Below are 21743 nucleotides of genomic sequence, written 5' to 3' on the forward strand. Positions count from 1 at the left end.
AAAACCCCCACAATTTTTTTTTTGATTTGTAATAATCAGACATATTAAAACATTGACATTCTATTTCTCACTCTCTTCACCCCACCCGTGGTGCAGAGAAGGAGCGTAAAGAAAATGAAAACACATAAAAAAACAAAACCTGTAAATGTCTAACATAATTTGTTGTTGTTGTTATTATTTCTGTTATGGCATTTTTTTCCACGTTGTTGTTGTTGTTATTGTTAGTTATTCATAGTTGTATTTCTGTATTGTTTACAATTGAATGCCAACAAGTCTATATGTATTTATTTGGCGCCAATGAGGCCATTAACCAGTAACCGCTCCTTTATACGTAATTTTCATAGTTGTTTTTTTCGCATAAATATATTTTTTTTGGAGGGTTAAAATTGTATCTCAACAAATGCGTGTAAAGTGTAGATGAAAATGTGTTAGTGGGTTTTAAGGATAACAACACTCCTCAAATATACAGTAGGGAAAAAAAAGTCAAATGGAAAAAACTTTAAATATCAAATAAAAATAACTTAATATATAAGAAAGTTTTTATTCTTGAGTAGAAATAAAAATTATGCCACTCATTTAACATAACATACTTTTGTTACTTACTGTACTTAAACTCTTATAATACTTAAACTTTTATATATCAGTAGTAAAACAAAAAAGAAAACTTATACTAGGAACTAAATTTAATATGAATTAGATGTCGTCACCTAAAACTAAAAACACTATTTTTTGGGAAAGTCTTTTGCTGGTTGTTGAGAAGCTGAAATGTTATTTTTTTCAAAAAGTTTTTTTTATTACATTTGGTTAATCGACAAAATTGCTTTCATTTTCAACAAGTGACTTTAATACTAATCTAATCACATTAATTCGTTAGTTATAATCAAAAAAGGAAAAAGAACAAAATATTGTTTTTTACAACTCAAACACAAAACCAAAATATTTTAAAAAACTGCCCTAACATTTGGAAGGACCATTTACTGCTTAAAGTCAACCAAAGCACATAAGAATGTTAAATAAGGCAAACAAAAAAAATATGTTTAAGAAACTTTATGAAATCTTAATCCAACAACTCATTGTAAATTCAAATATTTACCTTAAACCAAGTTCTTAAAAATTCCTGTTTACCTATCCCATACTCTTCTTAAAAATCCCTTTTTCCTGTTTTGTCCTTTGGGTGTGCTTTTGTTAGCTTACTTTTAATACAATTTTATTTTAACCCTAATAACTTTTCCAATGACCATAACAACTTGATTTGACAACTCACTTTTTTTTCAACATCAATAAACCATCACTTTTAATTTTTTACACATGAACGCCTTAGAAAGCGTCTAAACGAGTGTGTGTATAGACAGTTTTTGTATTGTATATTTATTTAAAGTTGTAAAATTTATTTATATTTATACTTGAAAAGGCAACCTTGGCATTGGAATTCTATACAGTTTTTGCGTTTTGATTCTATATAGAAATTCAACCACAAAATATGAGATATAATTTATTTGAATTGTTAACACATAACGAAAAGTAAATAGATGAAGTATTTTTAAGTACCCTACATTGAGTTAATAAAATTAACAGTTCAAATATTATTGTAGAATTGCTTTAATTAAATAAACATTTAGTATATGAAAATATGTTCAATGAAGTTTTTCTAATGGACATTATTAAGTTTAAGTGAAGTTTTTTAAATTTATTAGAAAAACTAACAGTTTATCTTTAGTTTATCTAAAGACGTTTATTTTAATCTTGGTTAAAATAACATAACAAAGTTTTGGTGAAGCTTTTTAACAGCTTATCCTCATACATACTTATTTTAATTTTGGTATAAATGAATTTAATTTTAATATAGAATTAAGTCGAGAGAACTAGTTCCTCTAAATACTCCAATTAAAGTTATTCAAAACTTTATCTTAATAACTTAAAAAAGTTCTGGTAAAGCGTTTTAATAGCATTTTCTCATAAATTGAATTGAATACAAAATCTAACAGTTTATCTTTAGTTTATCGAAAGTCGTTTATTTTAATCTTGGTTAAAATAACTTAACAAAGTTTTTGTTCAAGTTTCCTCACACATACTTATTTTAATTTTGGAATAAATTATGTTTTATTTTGATTTTTAAAGTAATTTAAGTTTAATTTATAATTAAGCCGAGAGAACTAGTTTCTCTAAAATGCGCCAATCAAAGTAATTCAAAATTAACATTTAACTAAGATTTTGTCTTAATCTTGGCTTAAATGACTTAAAAAAGTTCTGGTAAAGCTTTTTAATAGCTCTTCCTCATCAATAGTTACATCGTTATTTTAATTTTCATCAAAGTAAACTTTTATTTTGACTTTAACGTAATCCAAGTTTAACTTATACATATGTAATCCGTGAGAATGTATTCCTTTAAGTACTCCAATTAAAGTTTTTAAAAACTGACAGTTGCAAAGTTTAAAGAAATTTTTTTAGTGGAGTTTTTTTTTTAAATGAGTTGCTTACAATAACTAACAGTTACATAAACGTTTATATTAATATTGATTTAAAGAACTTAACAAAGTTCTTTTTTCTCCCACATTGTTATTTTGATTTTTGTTGAAATAAACTTTTATTTTGATTTGTTTTAGTTTTCGTTGAAGTATATTTTAATTTTGACTTTTACATAATCTAAATTTAACCTATAGTTAAGAAAGAATCAGATATACATCAATTAATGTAATTAAAAACTAACAGTTAAATAAGCCTTTATCTTGAACTAAATTTAAGGAACTTAATAAAGTTCTAGTTAAGCTTTTTAATAGCTTTTGTACATACATAGTTACATCGATATTATGACGAAGTTAACTTTTATTTTGACTTTACAAAATCCAGTTTTAAGTTATGATTAAGCCGAGAGAACTACATGCCAATTATAGTTATTTAAAACTAATAGTTAAAATAAAGTTTAACTTATTCTTGATTTAAGGAAATAAAAAAAAGTTCAATTAAAGCTTTTATTCCACAGGTACGGTATATCAAAGTCGATTATTATTCAACTTAGGTTTTTAAGTTTTTTTATTATTATTATTGTTATTATTTTATTTTTGTTAACACATGACACAGACTGCTAGTATTTGCAATTATAATAATATTTTAATACCTCTACGCGCAGTTACTACTGAAATCTATTTAAGAAAAAAAGCTGTAATTTCCTTATTTGCCAATACAATAAACTTGTATAAGTTGTTTAGTGTACTTGTGTATGAAACGTGTTAATTTACAATTTTTGTAAAGTACATACTATTTAAGACACTGATCAAGTCTTTTTCACATGGACAGTGTTTTTGTTTTTCATTCTCCCCTAAACCTTGATTAAATACAGAAACAGAATTTTAAATACAAAAAAGGGCCAGTTACAAACAACTGGTTTATCAAGGCACTGTTGATTAAACCAGATTTAAACTTTGAGTTTACATAGATCTCTTGCTTAAAAATAACAACAAATTATTCAGCTTTAGTTGTCATTAGTTTTTTTCAATTAATAGATTTTCAAATTTAATTATTAGTGGAAAAATTTTGTCAATAAAAATCCGAGGTTTTTAAAAAGAACTTTGTAATTTAATTTAGCAAATTACTCATATTTTCCATTAAATTCCATTAATTATTTTCTCTATCACTTTAATAAAAGGCCACAATATTTAATTAACTAAATAATAATGTGTATATTTTTTTTAATTTTTCCAGGTCAATTGATGTTATTTTATGGTATTTTCTACATTGTATTAGCTGGTTTATTTACAATTTGTTTGGAAACTCTATTTTCCACATTGAGTGAAAAAGAGCCCAAATGGAAACTGGGAGAATCGTTAATTGGAACAAATCCCGGCATGGGTTACCGCCCCTTAACTGATGAAATGGATCTTGGTTCCGTTATAAAGTTCCACACTCAACAGAATGAGTCAAAGAAGAAATGGATTAATTTGTTAGACGATTATATGAAAGGTAAGTGGATTTACTATATAAATAAAATATGAATTGTTAATTAAATAAATTCATTTTAAAATTTTTCTAGACTACAATGGATCCCATGTTGGAAAGATTTGCGGTTTCAATCAAACCCACCATGAAAACGATGTCTGTCATGTGGATATTAATCAATTTGGTGATTGTTCTTCACAAAAGGAATATGGATACAATAATTCCCGTCCATGTGTGTTCTTGAAATTGAACAAGATTTTCGGCTGGTTGCCCGAATACTACGATGATCCCGTTGAATTGCCCGAAGATATGCCAGCACAATTGAAAGCACACATCAAGGATGTCAAGCCTTTGGAGGTATGTTTTAGACTAATAAACAGATATTGATATTGAGATATTTTCAATCTTGAATTGAATTTAAGTTTCAAAACTTATCAACCACAAAACATTTTAAAGCTTATACTGGGTAAAAATGTTGCACTTTTTCTGCCCTTTTCTTTCAAATAATCAGTTTTATTTTTCTATCACAAAACATATTGAAACTGAAAAACTTATACCGTTTTCATTTAATTTTTGTTTTTCTAAGTCTGAATCTCGAGCAATAAGGTATCAAATTATTAACAGTTGATACCCATTATATTATTAAAGGGGCAGAAAAAGGGCAACATTTTGTTTGTTACTTATAAATGTATTTAATCTATATTAGGATCATATACATATGATAAGTATAATTATCATATAAGTATTCTTCAAAACAAATAAAATACAATATGGGTCCTCATGTAAATGCATAAATGTCTAGCAAACTGTGCAGTTTTACACTCTCGCTAATGAACTGTTAAAAATTGTATGACAAGTTTGCGCAACAAATCGCACTGTTATTCGAAATGTTATTCAACATCGAAATGTTATTCAACAGCACGAACATAACCAAAATCTTCCAAACCTGAAAAACTTATACCGTTTTCATTTAATTTTTGTTTTTCTAAGTCTGAATCTCGAGCAATAAGGTATCCAATTATTAACAGTTGATACCCATTATAGTAATAAAGGGGCAGAAAAAGGGCAACATTATTTTTGTTACTTATAAATGTATCTAATCTATATTAAGTTCATATACATATGATAAGTATAATTATCATATAAGTATTCTTCAAAACAAATAAAATACAATAAGGGTCCTCATGTAAATGCATAAATGTCTAGCAAACTGTGCAGTTTTACACTCTCGCTAATGAACTGTTAAAAATTGTATGACAAGTTTGCGCAACAAATCGAATTGTTATTCGAAATGTTATTCAACATTGAAATGTTATTCAACAGCACGAACATAACCAAAATCTTCCAAACCATGTTTATCAATGTTTGTCCAATAGATTTCGCTTTCATTAGAGATTTCTATAATTTAAATTTATAAAATTTTGAAAAACTTTTGTTGAATTTATTTAAAAACAAAACATTTTTATCAATTTAAAAAGGTTCATTAAACATGTCACGCAAATTTGAACAAATGGGAATCTTAAGCGTTTAAATGAGCTTCTAATAGTTGATTTTTATATAATAACTTTAAAAAACAAACATTTAAACTATTTCTCTACTGTATCATTTTTGCAGCGTCAACAAATCTGGATTTCTTGTGATGGCACCAATGCCGCAGACAGAGAGCACTTGGGTGAAGTTAAATTCTATCCCTCACAAGGTTTCCCCGCCTACTACTATCCCTTCATCAACCAGCCCGGTTATTTGAGTCCCTTGATTGCTGTGCAATTCGAAAAATTGCCCATGAACCAAATGGTGAATATTGAATGTCGTGCCTGGGCGAAAAACATCATTTACAATGGCAGCATACGCGATCGCAAGGGCTCCGTTACCTTCCAAATCCTAATCGATGATACAGATGAGAAAAAGAAATCTATTGATGCACCAATTAAAGAAATTAATTCTACCATTACAACAACTGAAAAATCTATTTAGAGAGAAAAAGTAAATTATTTAAATAAAATCAATCGCACAAATAAATAGAAAAAAATAAGCAAAGCAAAGAAAAGCAAAACAAATTAAATTAAATCAAATCAAACAGTAAAAACCTCAACGAAATCAAATGAATTTGAATTTAAATTTTGTACTCGTATGTGATTTTGTCTGTTTTTTACATTTGTTTGTTACATTTATACAATAAATAAATAAATTCTTCATAATTATTTTATTTCTTTGGCCATAAAACAGAGAGAGAATGTTTATCATGTGTTATTTAATGTTAATTAATTAATTAAATTGTAAAAGTGTTAAGTGTAGAATGTACATACATAATTTCATACTACAAGATACGTTATAATAGATACCCCACTAAACAGACATATAGAAAATTTTTCTTTATATTTAAACACTTTTAGCTAAACAAAATAATATTTACAAAACTGTATTTGAATTTAAAAACAAAGATAGGGAAAAAAACTCGGTTAAATTTGTATTAATTATATTTATATATTATACTATATTGGATTATATGTCTCTTATCAAAGTATCTATCTAAATAACTGTCAATCATATCTTGTTGTATTTCAAATTTCCTTCTTCTTCTCTTACTGTTACTATTAATCTTTACGAAAACTTTTTGTTGAATACACTGCACTTTGCCCTAAAGTGCAGACATTTCAATATTTCAAAACCCTTGTTTATTTATGTAATTATATTTGTTTGTATTTTACCAAAAACTTTAAGAAAAAAACTTATAAATTTACAAAAAATATTTTGTTAAAATTTCCAAAAAAAAAAAAACATTGTTTCATTTTTACGCCCTCCGCCCCTTTTGAATTTTTAATTTGAGCAACTTTTACAATTATTTATAGATAAAAACGTGCATAGCCAAACATTTTTCTAGTGACATTTCTAATTTTACAGTATTGAGGGTGCCCACAAATTACCCTCGTCTTTCCATATAAAATTTCTTTTAAATTCAATTCAAAATTATTTTTCAATTACACACATACTTACTACATATATACTATATACCTGGCAATATTTGTTACCAAATTTCATATAATATTTACAAAATGTACACCTAAATCATTTAATTTAATTTAAACTTTTTATTAAATTTAATAAAAACCTTTAAGAAATAAAAATAATACAATAAAAATTTGTTAAATAAAACAATTTTAAATGTGTTTTGATTTTCATTCATGTTTTACTTGGTTTAAATCTCATTTTACATTATTAAAATACATAGTTGTAGTTTTGGTTTGGTTTAAAATTTTTTTGGTTTTAGTTGTTCTCTAGGATTGATGAAGTTTTAAATAAATAGTGCAATTCTTGTTTATAAACAATTATTAAGTAGTTTTGCTTTTTGTTTAATACTTTCAGGAAAGAAACCATATATTTTTGTTAAATTTTGTTCATTTTTTTTTTTGAAATTATTTTGTTTGTCATTATAATTATCATTATTAATATTAATATTGTTGTTATTAATACATAGTAATTCGTATTCATTTGTTTAAATAGAAAAATTCATGTTCTGTCAATTAACTTAATTAGCTTAATGTTAATAATAAAATGATGTGTCAAAATTTTAATAATTACTATACGCTTTTTTTCTCTGACGAGCTGTAACAGTAATTAGATTACGAAACAGAATTGTCGCGCCAGGTGACAACAGCAAACGTCTTTCAAAAAAAAAATAAATAAAAAAGACAGCTATATTCGGCTGTGCCGAATCTTATATACCCTTCAGCATATTATACTCCAAAATAAAAATTTTAAATATTTTTAGGTAAAAAAAATTTATTTTTTTGGGAGTTTTTTAATTTTTTGGAAAAATAAATTTTTCGAATTGTTTTTTTTTTAAATTTAAATTTTTTTTTAATATTTAGCGAAAAAAAACTTTTGGTGAAAAAAAAAATCGGGTTAAAAAATATTTTTCCGATTTTGACCCATTGTAGGTCCAACTTACTATGGTCATTGCAAAGGTCTTTGAAATATCTATCATTAGATATCCATATTGTCTATATTAATGACTTAGTAATCCAGATAAAGGTCAAAAATATGTCAAAAATCGAGGTTGTCCTGGTTTTTTCCTCATATCTCAGATATTTGTGGACCGATTTTGATGATTTTAAATAGGAAACTTATCGAAAGCTTGTCTGAGAGAATTATTGAAGATTTGGATCCCGAAGATATCTGGGGTCTTCAGAAAATTGATTTCAACCGACAGACGGACAGACATACAGACAGACGGTCATGGCTTAATCGACTCCGCTATCTATAAGTATCCAGAATATATATACTTTATAGGGTCGGAAATGAAAAATGTAGAAATTACAAACGGAATGGCAAACTTATATATACCCTTCTCACGAAGTTGAAGGGTATAAAAATAGATAAATTTTAAACCAGTGATCGGCTGCATTCTAGCAGAATTCATACAAGAAGGTTGCGTTACGCTTGTTACATGAGTTATAATAAAATAATTGGGGGATTCAAATGGTCTGCTATTAGGTCATATTGTCACTATATCCTAATATATTATGATAGTTGTGTTTCAAACAAAAACAATTCTAAACTAATATGACTTTTAACTATGTTTATTACTTATATTGTCATAGAATAACACTTTTTAGTTTGAAGCACAATATTATGACAATATGACTTAATAGCTGACCGTTTTAATCCACCAAATATTTTGAAGTGAGCTCGGAATATAACCCATCAATTAAGCAAGTAGTCAATATATACCTTATGGACAGTAATTGTCGCTAATGTCTGATCACTTGACTGACTCCAGCCTATTTGTTACTTTATACATTCCATGTAATCTAATGTCAAGACAATTGTCATCTCTTTAGCGTGTAATCTAGAGTTTAGTCTCTTTAAACGTTTATTTTGTACGGCCCTTTTTGTGAGTTATTCGTATAAATTGATTTTATTAAAATTTTGTTGATATAATTCTCATGCAGTTTATTTTCTTTTTGCTTAAGTATTCTGACATCCCATGTAACCTAGTTTGAAGTCAATTGTCACTTAAGTGTCTCTAAGTAACCTAGAGTGTAATCACTTTAAACGTTTATTTTGTATTGTACTTTAGAAGTTTGTTATTTTATTCAAAATAAGTAATCCATTGAAGACACACAAGCTCAAAATAAAGTCGTATCAGTATCGCTGTTTTAAACAAATCCCTGGTCACAAGTTGACAACAACTCGTTACAGAAACAAGTAAGAGAGCTATATTCTGTAGTGCCGAATTATATATACCCTTCACCAAATTATACTTTAAAATAAAAAATATTAAATTATTTAATTTTCATTTCAAAATTAAAAAAAAATATTTTAAAATTTTTTTAAAACTTTTTAGTGAAAAAAATTTTATGACAAAATTTAATTTAAATTTTTTTTCTTAATTTATTCATGAAAACAATTTTATGATAAAAATTTGTTTGTTTTTACCATATTCGGGTTAAAAATATATTTTCCGATTTTGACTCTTTGTAGGTCCGACTACTATACATTATATACGTCGTTGCAAATATATTAATGATATAGATCAAAAATAGGTAAAAAATCGAGGATGTCCTGGTTTTGTTCATATATCTCAATCCGGGTCTATAGCGGATATATTGATGTATGAATCATGTATGTAAATTATTTGTGGGCTACGGAAAGTTGATTTAAACATAAAGACGGATATCGAATCCCATAACTATAACGATCCACAATATATACTTTGTGGGGTCGCAAATGAAAAATGTAGAAATTACAAGCGGAATGACAAACTTATAAACAATACCCTTGCAACTAGAATATCCGAAACCGGTTTCGGTTTTTTTAACATTTTGTTTTTTTGACAAACCGGTTTTTGTAAGATGGTTAACCGGTTTTAATGAAATATATTTTCTAAAGTTCATTCAAACATTTATGAAAAACTTTCATACCATTTTTAAAAATATTGATTTATTTTATAGAAAATTATAGCATTCGACAATATATCGTAAAATATATAAAATGACTGCATATAGATAGAGTATTAAGAATTAAAAAATGCTAAATTTCCGAAGATTTAGTACATAATTCTTAACACATTTCTTAGCGTCCACAAATAAAATTTAATTTAAGGAGACCATTTTTATAATAAATAAAAATTTAATATAAACCGGTTAACCGGTTTTTTTTGAAGACAAAAACCAAAACCGTTTAACCGGTTTTTTTAAAAGACAATAATCAAAACCGGTTTTTTCAAAAGCACACTTTTTCGGTTAAACCGGAAACCGGTTTTTTGGACACTCTACTTGCAACTCATGGTGAAGGGTATAATTAGTTTTCTTACATGAAATAATGACAAAACAAAATTATAATATGATAAATGGGTAATTTTAGCATTATTTTTTCATGTTGAAAGAAATTGTTGTGAGGTATCAACATGTGGCCACTGAATTGCAATAATAATTATATATAAATTTAATAAATTATAAATTTAAAAAAAATATTACTTAGTTGCTTTAGGAATTAAAACAATATATTACAATATTTTAGTAGTTTTGATCTTAGAAATAAAATTGTCTTTAAATTCTTTTCAAATGAAATTTACTTTAACAAAAAATCGGGACAATGCTATAGCTATTTTACAATTCCATTTTTTTAGTAATAAATATGTTACGATTATTAAAATAAATAAATTTTAAATTTTTATTTGATATAGTTAAAATTTGAGTAGAATTTCTCTTATGGAAAATGTTGTTATTTAGAATAAGTAATTTTTCTTAAGATTTTTTTTCTAAATATTTAAAATACAGTTTCTTAGTAGTAATTTGTTTATACAATATTTTTTTTAATATAAGGTAAGTATGTAATATCATCATTTCATGTGTAAAAGTAGGTACAGATAAATGGCCTATAAACCAATTTTATTTAGATTACTGAAACAATTCAAATAAATAGTTTTGATGACAAATTATAAACATTATGAGACTCAAAGAAAATAAAAAAAAAATGGTTGTGTTGACCATAGTTGAATTTTATGATTGCTGTCAATTTATATTATGGTTTGTACTAATGTATAGCATCATGCAATATGATACTACTTAATTGTAATTTAATTCCCTCTTGGTAATCATAATATAATCATAAACGATCATATTATAATAGCAGTGCAATCATAACATGATTGTAGCTAACCATATTATGATTCCATCTTAACCATAATATGGTTATGTGATAACTGTTATGGTCATATTGTGGTTCGATCCAACCATATTATATAATCATAATATGATGATATGTAAATCAATTAGAAACATCACCATATTATGTTTATAGCCTCATCTCCATATTAAGAAGTATTTCTGATCATGTCATGATAATAAAAAAAAAATTGTCAAGAATATATCATCGTTGAACAACAATCATATTGCCAACCGTATAGCGAGAATCATGTAAGTTTAAACCAAGTTTTTATTGGAATAATATGTATTTAGCAATAAAAAACATAGAATAATTGCCGCAACCATATCGTAACCATGTATTTTCTCTGCGTTTAGTATACTTTTTGAGGCAAAGTGAAAATCCAATTCAATTCCAATTCATAAATTAAACACTTTATTCCTTAGAAATCATAGATTGGTTTACAAGCCATTATTTATATCTTAGATAGATTTTTAAATTTAATAACATATTCTAGCTATAAAATTTAAAATAGAAGTATTTAGCTACATTATTTATAATAAACTATGGAATTTAAAAAAAAAGTATAAAAATAAAAAAATCAAAAACAAAAGAAATTGTTGTTCTCGAATTGTGAATTTTAAATAAATTAAATTAAAAATATTATCAATTAATTATAAACCAACTTTTGTATAATATTCAGTAAAGAAAATATCTGTATTTAGATCCCAAACCAGTCGCAGAGTCCAAGACTGAAGTCATGTTAAAGACTTTTTTAATATAAAGTTTTAGAACCAGTTGTTTTTTTACGAATTTAATATCGATTGAACAATAACTTCAGACAATTGTTAAGTACAAGATGTCACTCAAAAACTCTTTTTTATACCCTTCACCTTCGTGAGAAGGGTATATATAAGTTTGTCATTCCGTTTGTAATTTTAACAATATAATTTTCCGACCCTATAAAGTATATATATATTATGGATCCTTATAGATAGCGGAGTCGATTAAGCCATGTCCGTCTGTCTGACTGTCTGTTAAAATCAATTTTCAGAAGACCCCAGATATTTTCGGGATCCAAATCTTCAATAATTCTGTCAGACATACTTTCGAGAAGTTTGCTATTTAAAATCAGCAAATGAGGAAAAAACCAGGACAACCTCGATTTTTTACCTATTTTTTACCTATATCTGGATTACGAAGTCATTAATATAGACAATATGGATATATAATGATATATATTTCAAAGACCTTTACAACAACGTATATAACACCATAATAAGTTGGACCTACAATGGGTCAAAATAGGAAAAAAATTAAAAAAAAAATGTTTAACTCGATTTTTTTTTCACCAAAAAAAAAAAATTTTAAAATATAAAAAAATAATTTTTAAAATAATTATTCAAAAAAACATTTTTACAAAAAAAGAAAAAAATAAATTTTGTTTACCTAAAAATATTTAAAACTTGTACTTTGAGTATAATTTGGTGAAGGGTATATAAAATTCGGCACAGCCGAATATAGCTCTCTTACTTGTTTTTTAATTTAACTGTGTCTTTAGTTACAGATTTGTTAACATTTCCCTCGAAGGTCTAAATCAGTGGTACGCAAAAAGAGGCATTTAATTTGTGATAAAATATCCACAACAACATCAAGAAACTGAATGAATTGTGTGTATTTTTACGCTCTTTATTCACATTCGGCTTGTTTGACGAAAATCATCGTAACCTCAACAATATGAACGTCTACCATGGGTCTAAATGTATTCTGACTTTTAGTTTTTGTTCTGTCAGCTGTTTTGTGAGTGATGTCATACTTTTAGCACGTGCAATTTTGTGTCATTTTTTTTTAAACAAAAATCAAAGTTTTATTAATTTTTGTCGCCGATCTATTCGAAATTTTTTTTATTAGTTCTTTTTCTTTAGTTTTTCAATAAAATCGTATCATAATTAATGGTTTTTACACCTAAACCTGCAACAATGTCCTGAGGCACTCTTCACCTTTTTGAGTTTATTGGGTCATAAACAAAATTATTCGACAACTTTTTTTAGCTTTTTAAAGTTTGCGGGTTAGAGGGTTAAAGCAAACTATAATCAGAGTATATTGTTGGTGATAACTCAAATCTATATAAAACAAATTTTTAATTTTTATAGTTAAATACTTCTATTTTATTTTGAGGTCTGCACAAGTTCATTTAGCACATTACTAAATTGATGCAGCATTTATATATAACATTGTTAGGTAACGTGCAAGTACAAGTTCAACCAAACACTTTTGAGGATTCGCTTTCGATAAAATTATAGAAATGAACTTGTACTTGCACAGCTTGTAGTCATTTATCATATATTCTTAACTTGAAACAACTTGCATCAATTTTCAATTAAATTTTTCAGTAGTGTTAACAGTTAATGTTAAATAGATCTGAAAATAACTCATTTGATGTTAATTTTGAAATGACATGTCTTGTTATTATTTCAAATCAGCTAAATATAACTGTGAGATCCTTAACTACATACGATTATTTTGTTATTTAAAATAATAAGTAATAATAAATAAATATTAAAATATATTTATATTTTTAGATTTAATAGTTTTACATATGACATACATAGTTTATGTATTTAATTTTGTTATTTTGTTGTTAACTATAGTTAATTGGTTTTTGTTTGTTTGAGTTTAGTTTCAACATTGTTACAAAATAATGATAATTTATTGTTATTATTTTTATTATTTAAGTATTTGATTTGATTTAGTTGTAAGTTTGACGGATTGTTGTATGAGGCATTTCGAAAGAAGAAATTATTTCATTCGTTTTAGTACTTATTGAGTTCATCATTCATCATTCATTGATACATTTTTATTTTAATATATATTTTACACATAAACCGGCTAAATATGAATAGTTTAATACATATTAAGTTATTGATTTATTTAGTTAGTAACTATTTTTACGAGTGGAATGTTTAAGTTTAGAGGAAAAGACAGACAAATTTAGAGTTTTGTTTTATTTTGTTTTTTTGTTTTAGAAAACTTGAAAAAACCAAATAATTACCATTTAAACTACTAATTTTTAGATTGCTTAATATTTTTGTTGTTATATTCTTAAGTTTTTATTTATTTTTTATTAAATCACAAAGTAATTTATCACATTTTTTTAAAACATTTAATGACATTTGTTGTTGTTATCCTTATTAGGTTTTGACTTTTATTTATCTTTAAAAAAAAAACAATTTAAATATCAACTATATTAAATATTATGTTGTTTTGGTTGGTTTTACATATTAAAAATTCTTTCGAACAAATATAACTACGATTTTTGTTTTGATTTTTTTTTTTAATTAAATTTTTTTTTTTTAAATTTGTTCAATATGTTAAAGTAAATAATTTTTATATTGTATTGTTTTGTTTTGTATTGTATTGTATGTATATTAAATATTTTCATTAACTACCATATAAAACTATGAAAACTTGTTTTGATCTTTGTATTTTTGATTTCGAAAATTGAAATAGTTTTGTTGTTTCAAAGCGTTTCATGTAATTCAAGATTGTTTGGAGCCCCACATTTCGGTTTCATAGTAGATGCGATAGATGTTATCGCGTATTAATTTTGATTTCTCTTTGGGCAGACCCAGTATGGCTTGTTGTTTTTTGAAAAATTCCAAACACAAATCTTGTGGAGCTCCCAAGGCATGTATGTTGCATGTAAATGATCTAAAAATATTCGAAAACCATTTAATATATAATGCGATTCCGCACTGAAGCTAGAGTCCTAACAGCGAAACAATCTTAAGTGCAAAACATTCAATTTAGCTACCTTAGAAAATTTTACACATTATTTAAATGATCTATCTTAAATTTTTGATTCACATTAAAAAACTAAAATCATAAATATTGTTACTTATGTTTTTTTCGCTGTTAGGGCTCGATTTATTATCTTTAATTTTTAATAAATAAAGAAACTTGAAAACTTACGTTAATTGTCGAAATGATATATTCTCCATTTCTTTATCCGTATCGCCAGCAGCCTCATTCACAACTTTGGGTGATCGTTCCCTTTTGATTTTATTGGTGTGACTGTGATGGGAAGAACTTGAGGTGGAAATTTCAGTTTTATTTAAAGCTTTTACATCATTTTCAGTTTCAGTATTTGTTTGAGCCTTTTGTTCCGGCTCCACTTCCGGTTTACTCTTCTGCTTGGCCTTGCGTCTCTCCTGTTTCTTTTGCTTGGCCAACACCCGATGATCCCTCTCCGATTGTAGAGACTCAAAAAATGCTGTGTTCCAGAAGCGCAAAGACAACCATATGGGCTGTTCACGCATAAAGGTAAATAAATATTCACGGTAAGCATCACAACCGGGAACATCAACTATAAAAAAAACAATTTTTCAAATACAACAATTAAAATTTCAAATCTAATTTCTCAGCTTTAACTTACTTTCGCGATAAAAAATGAAGCACAGATTCATGATAATGGCAGCTGGCGGAAAATGTTCACATTCATTGCATTCGAATAGCACCAGGGCAAAATGTTGTATCAACGAATGGAATGTCAATTCATTCACCACCTTCACTTTGTTCTTCTGATCGACCAGGAAGCGTACAAACCACTGACGTCCAATTTCTAAACGCGTCATGGCCCCAAACTCTGATTTCAATTCCAAATCGATAGCATTCGCATTGGCGAATATGGTGTCGGTGAAACGTTTCATGAATTCTTTTATGGGCTCTTCGCCGGCACGACAATCCAAACTAATCGAAGAAGCCCATGAAGGCACCGAATTTTGCGATTCCGAACGTATAAAGTTGCGCCAGTCGGTCGACTCTACACTAGGACTAACCTGGCACTCGAGATCATCACGCAAACTGGTTAAAGTGCTGCTATTCGAATTTTTACGTCTAACCGGAGGAACTCGTATGGAATGATTCGAGGGTGCGGCAACTATATTAACTACAGATGATTTGCTGAGATCACGTTCATAAGAAGGCGGTTGAACCTCAATATGAGGTGCGTTACCACTGGCAACCGAGGCTGATGGATTAGCCGTATTTTCACGCATTCTCATTAGGTCCCTTTGCATATCCAGTTCACTGCGTCTGGCGCCCGGTATGGCTCTCGCCCTTTCATAACCACCCGAGTTACGGGATTCTATGGAATCAGAACGAGTGGTGCTACTAACATGAGATCTATCTTGCAGATTGTTTTGAAACGATCTCGATGAGGTTGAGGTAGACGATGACGATGAGGAGGATGATGATGAAGATGAACGGGATTTTTCACGTTTCTTATTGCGCAATGCATCCAAGCGTGGTCCTGGTGATAAATTCAACATAATTACTTAAATTTTGTATGATAAGTGTTTTAAATTCATTTTATTTACTTGGTGCTAAATTCGGTTGTCTATAGCGACCAGATATGATTTCTTCATGAGCTCTTCGTGCCTTAACCCTACGAGCCTCATAGTCTATTTTCGTATAGTCAATGGATTCATCAACTGTGGAAATAGAAATCAAGAGTTTATTTACAGTTTCTAGAAAATAAATGTCAATTAACTTACATTTCGGTATGTCTTCTTCATCATCGTCACAATAGTCCGAATCGCTTGAACTGATGTTTAGGGTAAACTAAATTTAAATAAATTTTTAATGGAAATTATTATTTATCTTGTCGGTTTATATAAACAAAATTAAAATATTGAAAAGTGGTGTCTTTTTTAGCCTTTTTCACCACAAATAAAAAAGTTTGCCATCAGTAACACTCTGTTTGAATGCCGAGCATGAAAAGGAAAGTTTTATTTAAAAAAAAAATAAATTTGGTAATTTTTCATTATTTTGAAACCTAAAATATGATAGTGAGCACATAGGAATATATGTGTTGCACTGATTTACAATAAAATACCTAATGGTACTTTTTGAAAATAAGGGAACTTGATTGTACTTTTTCATTCATGTAATAGTACTTTCTTACTTTTTCTAAGTAATGAGTACCTTTTTATAAATAAACTTGCATATTACCCGCTACTTCGTTAGCGTTAATTTTAAAATAAAAGTATATCAATGTACAATTAATCAAGTAAGAGAGCTATATTCGGCTGTGCCGATAAAAAAAATAAAATTACATTTTTTTAAATATAAAAAAAAATAAAAAATTTTAATTTAGTGAAAAAGATTTTATGTTATGGCAAAACAATTTTATAAATTTTATATATTTTTGTTAAAAAAGAATTCGGGTTAAAAAATATGTGTCTCGATTTTGACCCATTGTATGTCCGACAATGACCTTATATACATACGTCGCTGCAAAGGTCTCTCTATATAATTTTCAAAATATTAAATCGTCCTATTCCATCTGATTCTTATTTAATTAAATTTTTCTAAATCAATTGTTATAAAAAAAATCAAAAACTACCATTAAAATAAAGAAAAAGTACCATAAACGCCAACTTGCGGATTCCCGCTCGCTCAGGTTCATATTAGCTTTAGTTCATGTTTTTATGTTCATTGGAATGAATACAAAAAGTACCATTCGAATAAAGAAAATGTAGCAAAAGTTTCCCCCTTGAATACTCACTCAACTGCAATGGAAAATTCAGAAATTATCATTAGAATAATGAAAAATTACTATAAAGCCACCACAGAATTTCCACTTGATAGGATCCATATAAGCTTTATTTCATGTTTCTGTGTTTGTTGGACTAAAACTACCATTAGAATAAAGAAAAAGTACCATACATTTAAAAAAAAATCAAACTTTAATCACTCTAATTCTATTATTGTAGAAAATTCAAAAAGAAAAAGTTCCATAATATCACTACTTGTAGATTCATGCCCATATAAACTTAATATAATGTTTCTAAGTATCATTCGATTAAAGAAAAAGTACCATAAAGTCCGCGTTTCGAATTCTCACTCATTTAGAACCATATTTTCTTAATTTTATGTTTCTAGGTCCATTATTATAGAAAATTCAAAAAAGTACCATGAAATATCCCCATGAATTTTTACTCACGCTTAATTACATATTTATATATCTATTATTAGAGAAAATTCAAAAAGTACCATAAGAATATAGAAAAAGTACCAAAAAAATAGCCACATGCAATTTCCCACTCACTCCATTTAAGTTTTATTTAATGTTTCTAGTTTCATTGGTGAAGAAATTATAAAAAAGTACCATTTGAATAAAGAAAAAAGTACCTTTTGAATAAATTTATAATAATGAACCTGGAATCTCACTCACGCTTTGAATTCTCACTCAATAGAACCAAACAAAAAGTACCATTTGAATAAAGAAAAAAGTAAATTTTGAATAAATTTATAGAAAATTTAAAAAGTACCATTAGAAGAGAAAAAGTACCACTAAATTCACCTTATGTGGATTCTTACTCATCCAGCATTCTCCAGGTTCCAGGTTCATTATTATAAATGTATACAAAAAGTACCATTAGAATAAAAAAGTACCATAAAATCTCCACCTTGGATTCTTATTAACTTAGAACTACATATATGCTAAATTTCATATTTCTAGGTTCATTATTAAAGACAATTAAAAAAGTTCCATTAGAAGTCAAGTTTGAAATTTAAAAATACTCAATTTTGACAAAATTGTTATGCTAGAGACATGTCTCAAACCATTAAAATCTGTGTTACTCAAAAAAATATATTTAAAAAAAGTACCAAACGGTTTACTCAGATTTGAGACAACACCTTGGCACTCAAGTTCCATATAACACACTGTTAGTTTATTTTTGTATGAATCCAGGAACCACTATTAAACAAATTATCAAAATTGGCTTAATAATTTGAATTAAAATGTATTTTCCAGTTTTTTCCCCAAATTTCCCTATTTCTTGGCCAAAATTAAAAATTTTAATTTTTGAAAAATACATTTTTTATGCTTTAGTATAAATAAAAATATAACAAAGTAAAGATATATTTTTAAATTTTGCAAAAAAGTTGATTATTTGTCACTTTATCAGTTGTTTTATGTTCGATTTCTAAATAAGCTTTCATATAACGATTGAGTGTGAGTGTGAAAAACTCAGAATTATTTAAAGTATGGCATGAGAAATATGGTGAAAATTAAAAAAGAGCCGCCATATATGCATATTTCTTGTCACATATTGATGAAAGTGATTGTTCAGAAAATCTAAATCAATGTTTAGAGGAGCAGTCACGAATGTTTTGTGCAAATATAAAAACCAAATGGAGTAAAAGTTATAGGAGTTTAAATAATTTTAATAAACAACATGCTGTTTGGCTTAAATAGATAAAGTGCACCCTTCCCCCACTAAATTGAAGCCTGGTCGACCGCAATTAACATTTTGTCAATATGCTGAAATCTTATCCTATTTCTTTAGAAAATTACCAAACAGATGAAGAGCAATCGGAAAGTGAAGATGAAGAAATAGAATCGAGCGGTCTTTTGAACCCAGTTTTTTAAATATGGTTGATAATTTAGAATTAGAAAATCAAATTGATGAATAAATTAAAATTTTGAACATAACTAAGTTTATTTTATTATCAAAAGTTAGTTTACACTCAAAAAACAAAATAGAAGAAAAGAGTTTAGGCAAATACCTAAGAGTTACAGGTATGGACTGGATCTAAGAACATACAACCCGGTAAACACAGTTTGGAAGAAATTTTTAATTAATTTTATTTTTGTCTTTGAAATTTTTTTTTCAGTGTATGGAAAAGTTTTAATGGTCCCTCCCTCCCTTTTAAGAGTCTTCAAAAATTCGAATCCAAAAAAAATATTTAAATCGGTCCAGCCGTTTGGCTGTAATTAATTATGGCCAAAATATGGGGAAATTTTCCTATAGTGCATTGCGGTGGTAAAATTTTATTAAAATACATTTCTGTACCGTAGTGGGAACTAATAATAAAATCTATGTCAATTTATAGAAAAAACATATTTAATGGAAAAAGTACCAAAAATTAACACAATTTGTATCCCTTATGGATTCGCATATCCAAAAAGTTCAAAATTCATATTTGTTATTTTTTGATAAGTAAAGGATACGATTTAAAATTTGTTTCTATGTTTATTGGTTTAAAATGTTGCCAAAAAAGTACCAAAATGAACTTTTTATCCGCTTTCTCCACTAAAAGTTTCGAATTTCGAAAATGTATGGAACACCTGTCAGCTTTTTTTAAGTAGAGTAACATGCAATTATTAGTTTTTTGTACATTTATTAATATTGAAGATATAAGGTTACAGAATCTAACCGTTTTTAATCTTATTACCCCATAGACGTTCAAATTTCCAAAAATACCATCTTACTGGATCGTTTTGGGTAGGGAGGAACCCATATTTAAAATGTCATATTTCTAGCTTCAGTCGTTTGGGCTGTGCTATGATGAATCAGTCAGTCAGTAACTTTACTGTTTTATATACATATTTATATAGATAAACCTAGCACCGTGTAATAAATAAATAAACCTGAACATATGTCTTCAGTGTTGTAAGAACTGACAAAAGGGCAATGGTACTTTTTCATTCCAATTGTACTTTTTTGTATTTCTGAAATTTGCATTTTAATTAGATTAGATTTGATTTCTAAAACTGAAATTGAAATTTCTTAAATACAATTGGAAATTCATAAATTTATTTATGGCTAGCCAACCAGCTACAGCAAGTTTAATTAAAATCCCTTTTCTCAAAATGTTCCCACTGTGCAATGTAAAGGTTTAAATGCCAGATTAATATCAGCCCATGTAAGTTATACTTCACATTTAATGCTATCGAAAACATTTTAATTAAAATAACACTTCCTTAGAATCTCTAAAGGTCTTTTATGATTTATTTGCTGCCGTTGCATTGTCTTCCTCTTCAACAATAGCCTCCAGTTGCAAGCAGTTTTTAAAAGTATTACTGCTGTAAATAATGTTTATTAAAGGCTTTCTCTCACTCACTCTGTCGCTCTACCTCTCTCCTCTATTTTCATGCATTTTCATACTTCAAGGCCTTAAATAACATTTTCTTTTACAATTAATTACACACCAACTAACATCCTTGTAACTAACACAAACTAAGCAAAACATAAACATGTCTATCATACAGTGTGAGAGCATGTGTTTTTGTTTTTTTGTTGCCTTCATTCTTTTACTCGTTTTTTAGCATTTTGTTTATGATTTGACATACAGTGTAATAATATAACAACAACAACAAACTGCATTAAACCTTGAAACATATGCTGTCACGGTTATTTTTGTTTTTATTAAGTATTTACTACAACTATGTGCTAATGTTTGTTTTTGTTTTTGTTGCTGTAGCTGTTCTGTTGTCATTGTAGGCCTTTCGGCAATATACAACTCTGTCTTACTACATTTACAAGGTCAAAGGCAACACAAAAAAGACAAACAACAACAAATAATAATAATATTAAAACAAAGGAAAACTACTGTTACATTTTAGACATTCGTACATGAATAAATATGTACATTCGTACTCAAATAAATAAATAAATAGTGGTGTGTTTACATACCTTTGATGAAATACCATTTAATAATTCATTACTATTTCCCAAAACTGTTAGGAATTTCGATTTCAATATACCAATGGCCGGAGTACGACCCATAAAGTTTTTAATACGTGATGTTTCACCCACCGGTGGTGGTGTGGCTGGTTGCGAGGGCGTAGAATTAAACATTTTAACATT

At 27.4% G+C, this 21743-nt stretch overlaps 2 protein-coding genes across 2 annotated transcripts in view; one reads left to right on the plus strand and one right to left on the minus strand.

Annotated features, from left to right (window-relative positions):
• Positions 1-7089, plus strand: part of nrv1 (nervana 1) — a 37688-nt gene extending 30599 nt beyond the window's left edge. The window contains exons 3-5 of the mRNA XM_065502312.1: positions 3700-3957; positions 4028-4290; positions 5548-7089. Coding sequence (XP_065358384.1) covers positions 3700-3957; positions 4028-4290; positions 5548-5907 — 881 coding nt within the window. The 3' untranslated portion in view covers positions 5908-7089. The remainder of the gene's footprint in view (positions 1-3699; positions 3958-4027; positions 4291-5547) is intronic.
• A 7403-nt stretch (positions 7090-14492) lies between these two features.
• Positions 14493-21734, minus strand: LOC135950910 (uncharacterized protein KIAA0513). Its single transcript, XM_065500434.1, has 6 exons — positions 21570-21734; positions 16638-16704; positions 16461-16574; positions 15518-16417; positions 15055-15448; positions 14493-14793 (listed from the first exon to the last, which is right to left on the minus strand). Exons 1-6 carry the CDS (start codon positions 21732-21734, stop codon positions 14622-14624), a joined length of 1812 nt encoding a protein of 603 aa, XP_065356506.1. The 3' UTR covers positions 14493-14621.
• Between the last annotated feature and the right edge of the window lie 9 nt (positions 21735-21743).

The sequence above is a fragment of the Calliphora vicina genome, chromosome 2 (genome assembly GCF_958450345.1).
Source record: "Calliphora vicina chromosome 2, idCalVici1.1, whole genome shotgun sequence".
NCBI classification, from domain to species: domain Eukaryota; kingdom Metazoa; phylum Arthropoda; class Insecta; order Diptera; family Calliphoridae; genus Calliphora; species Calliphora vicina.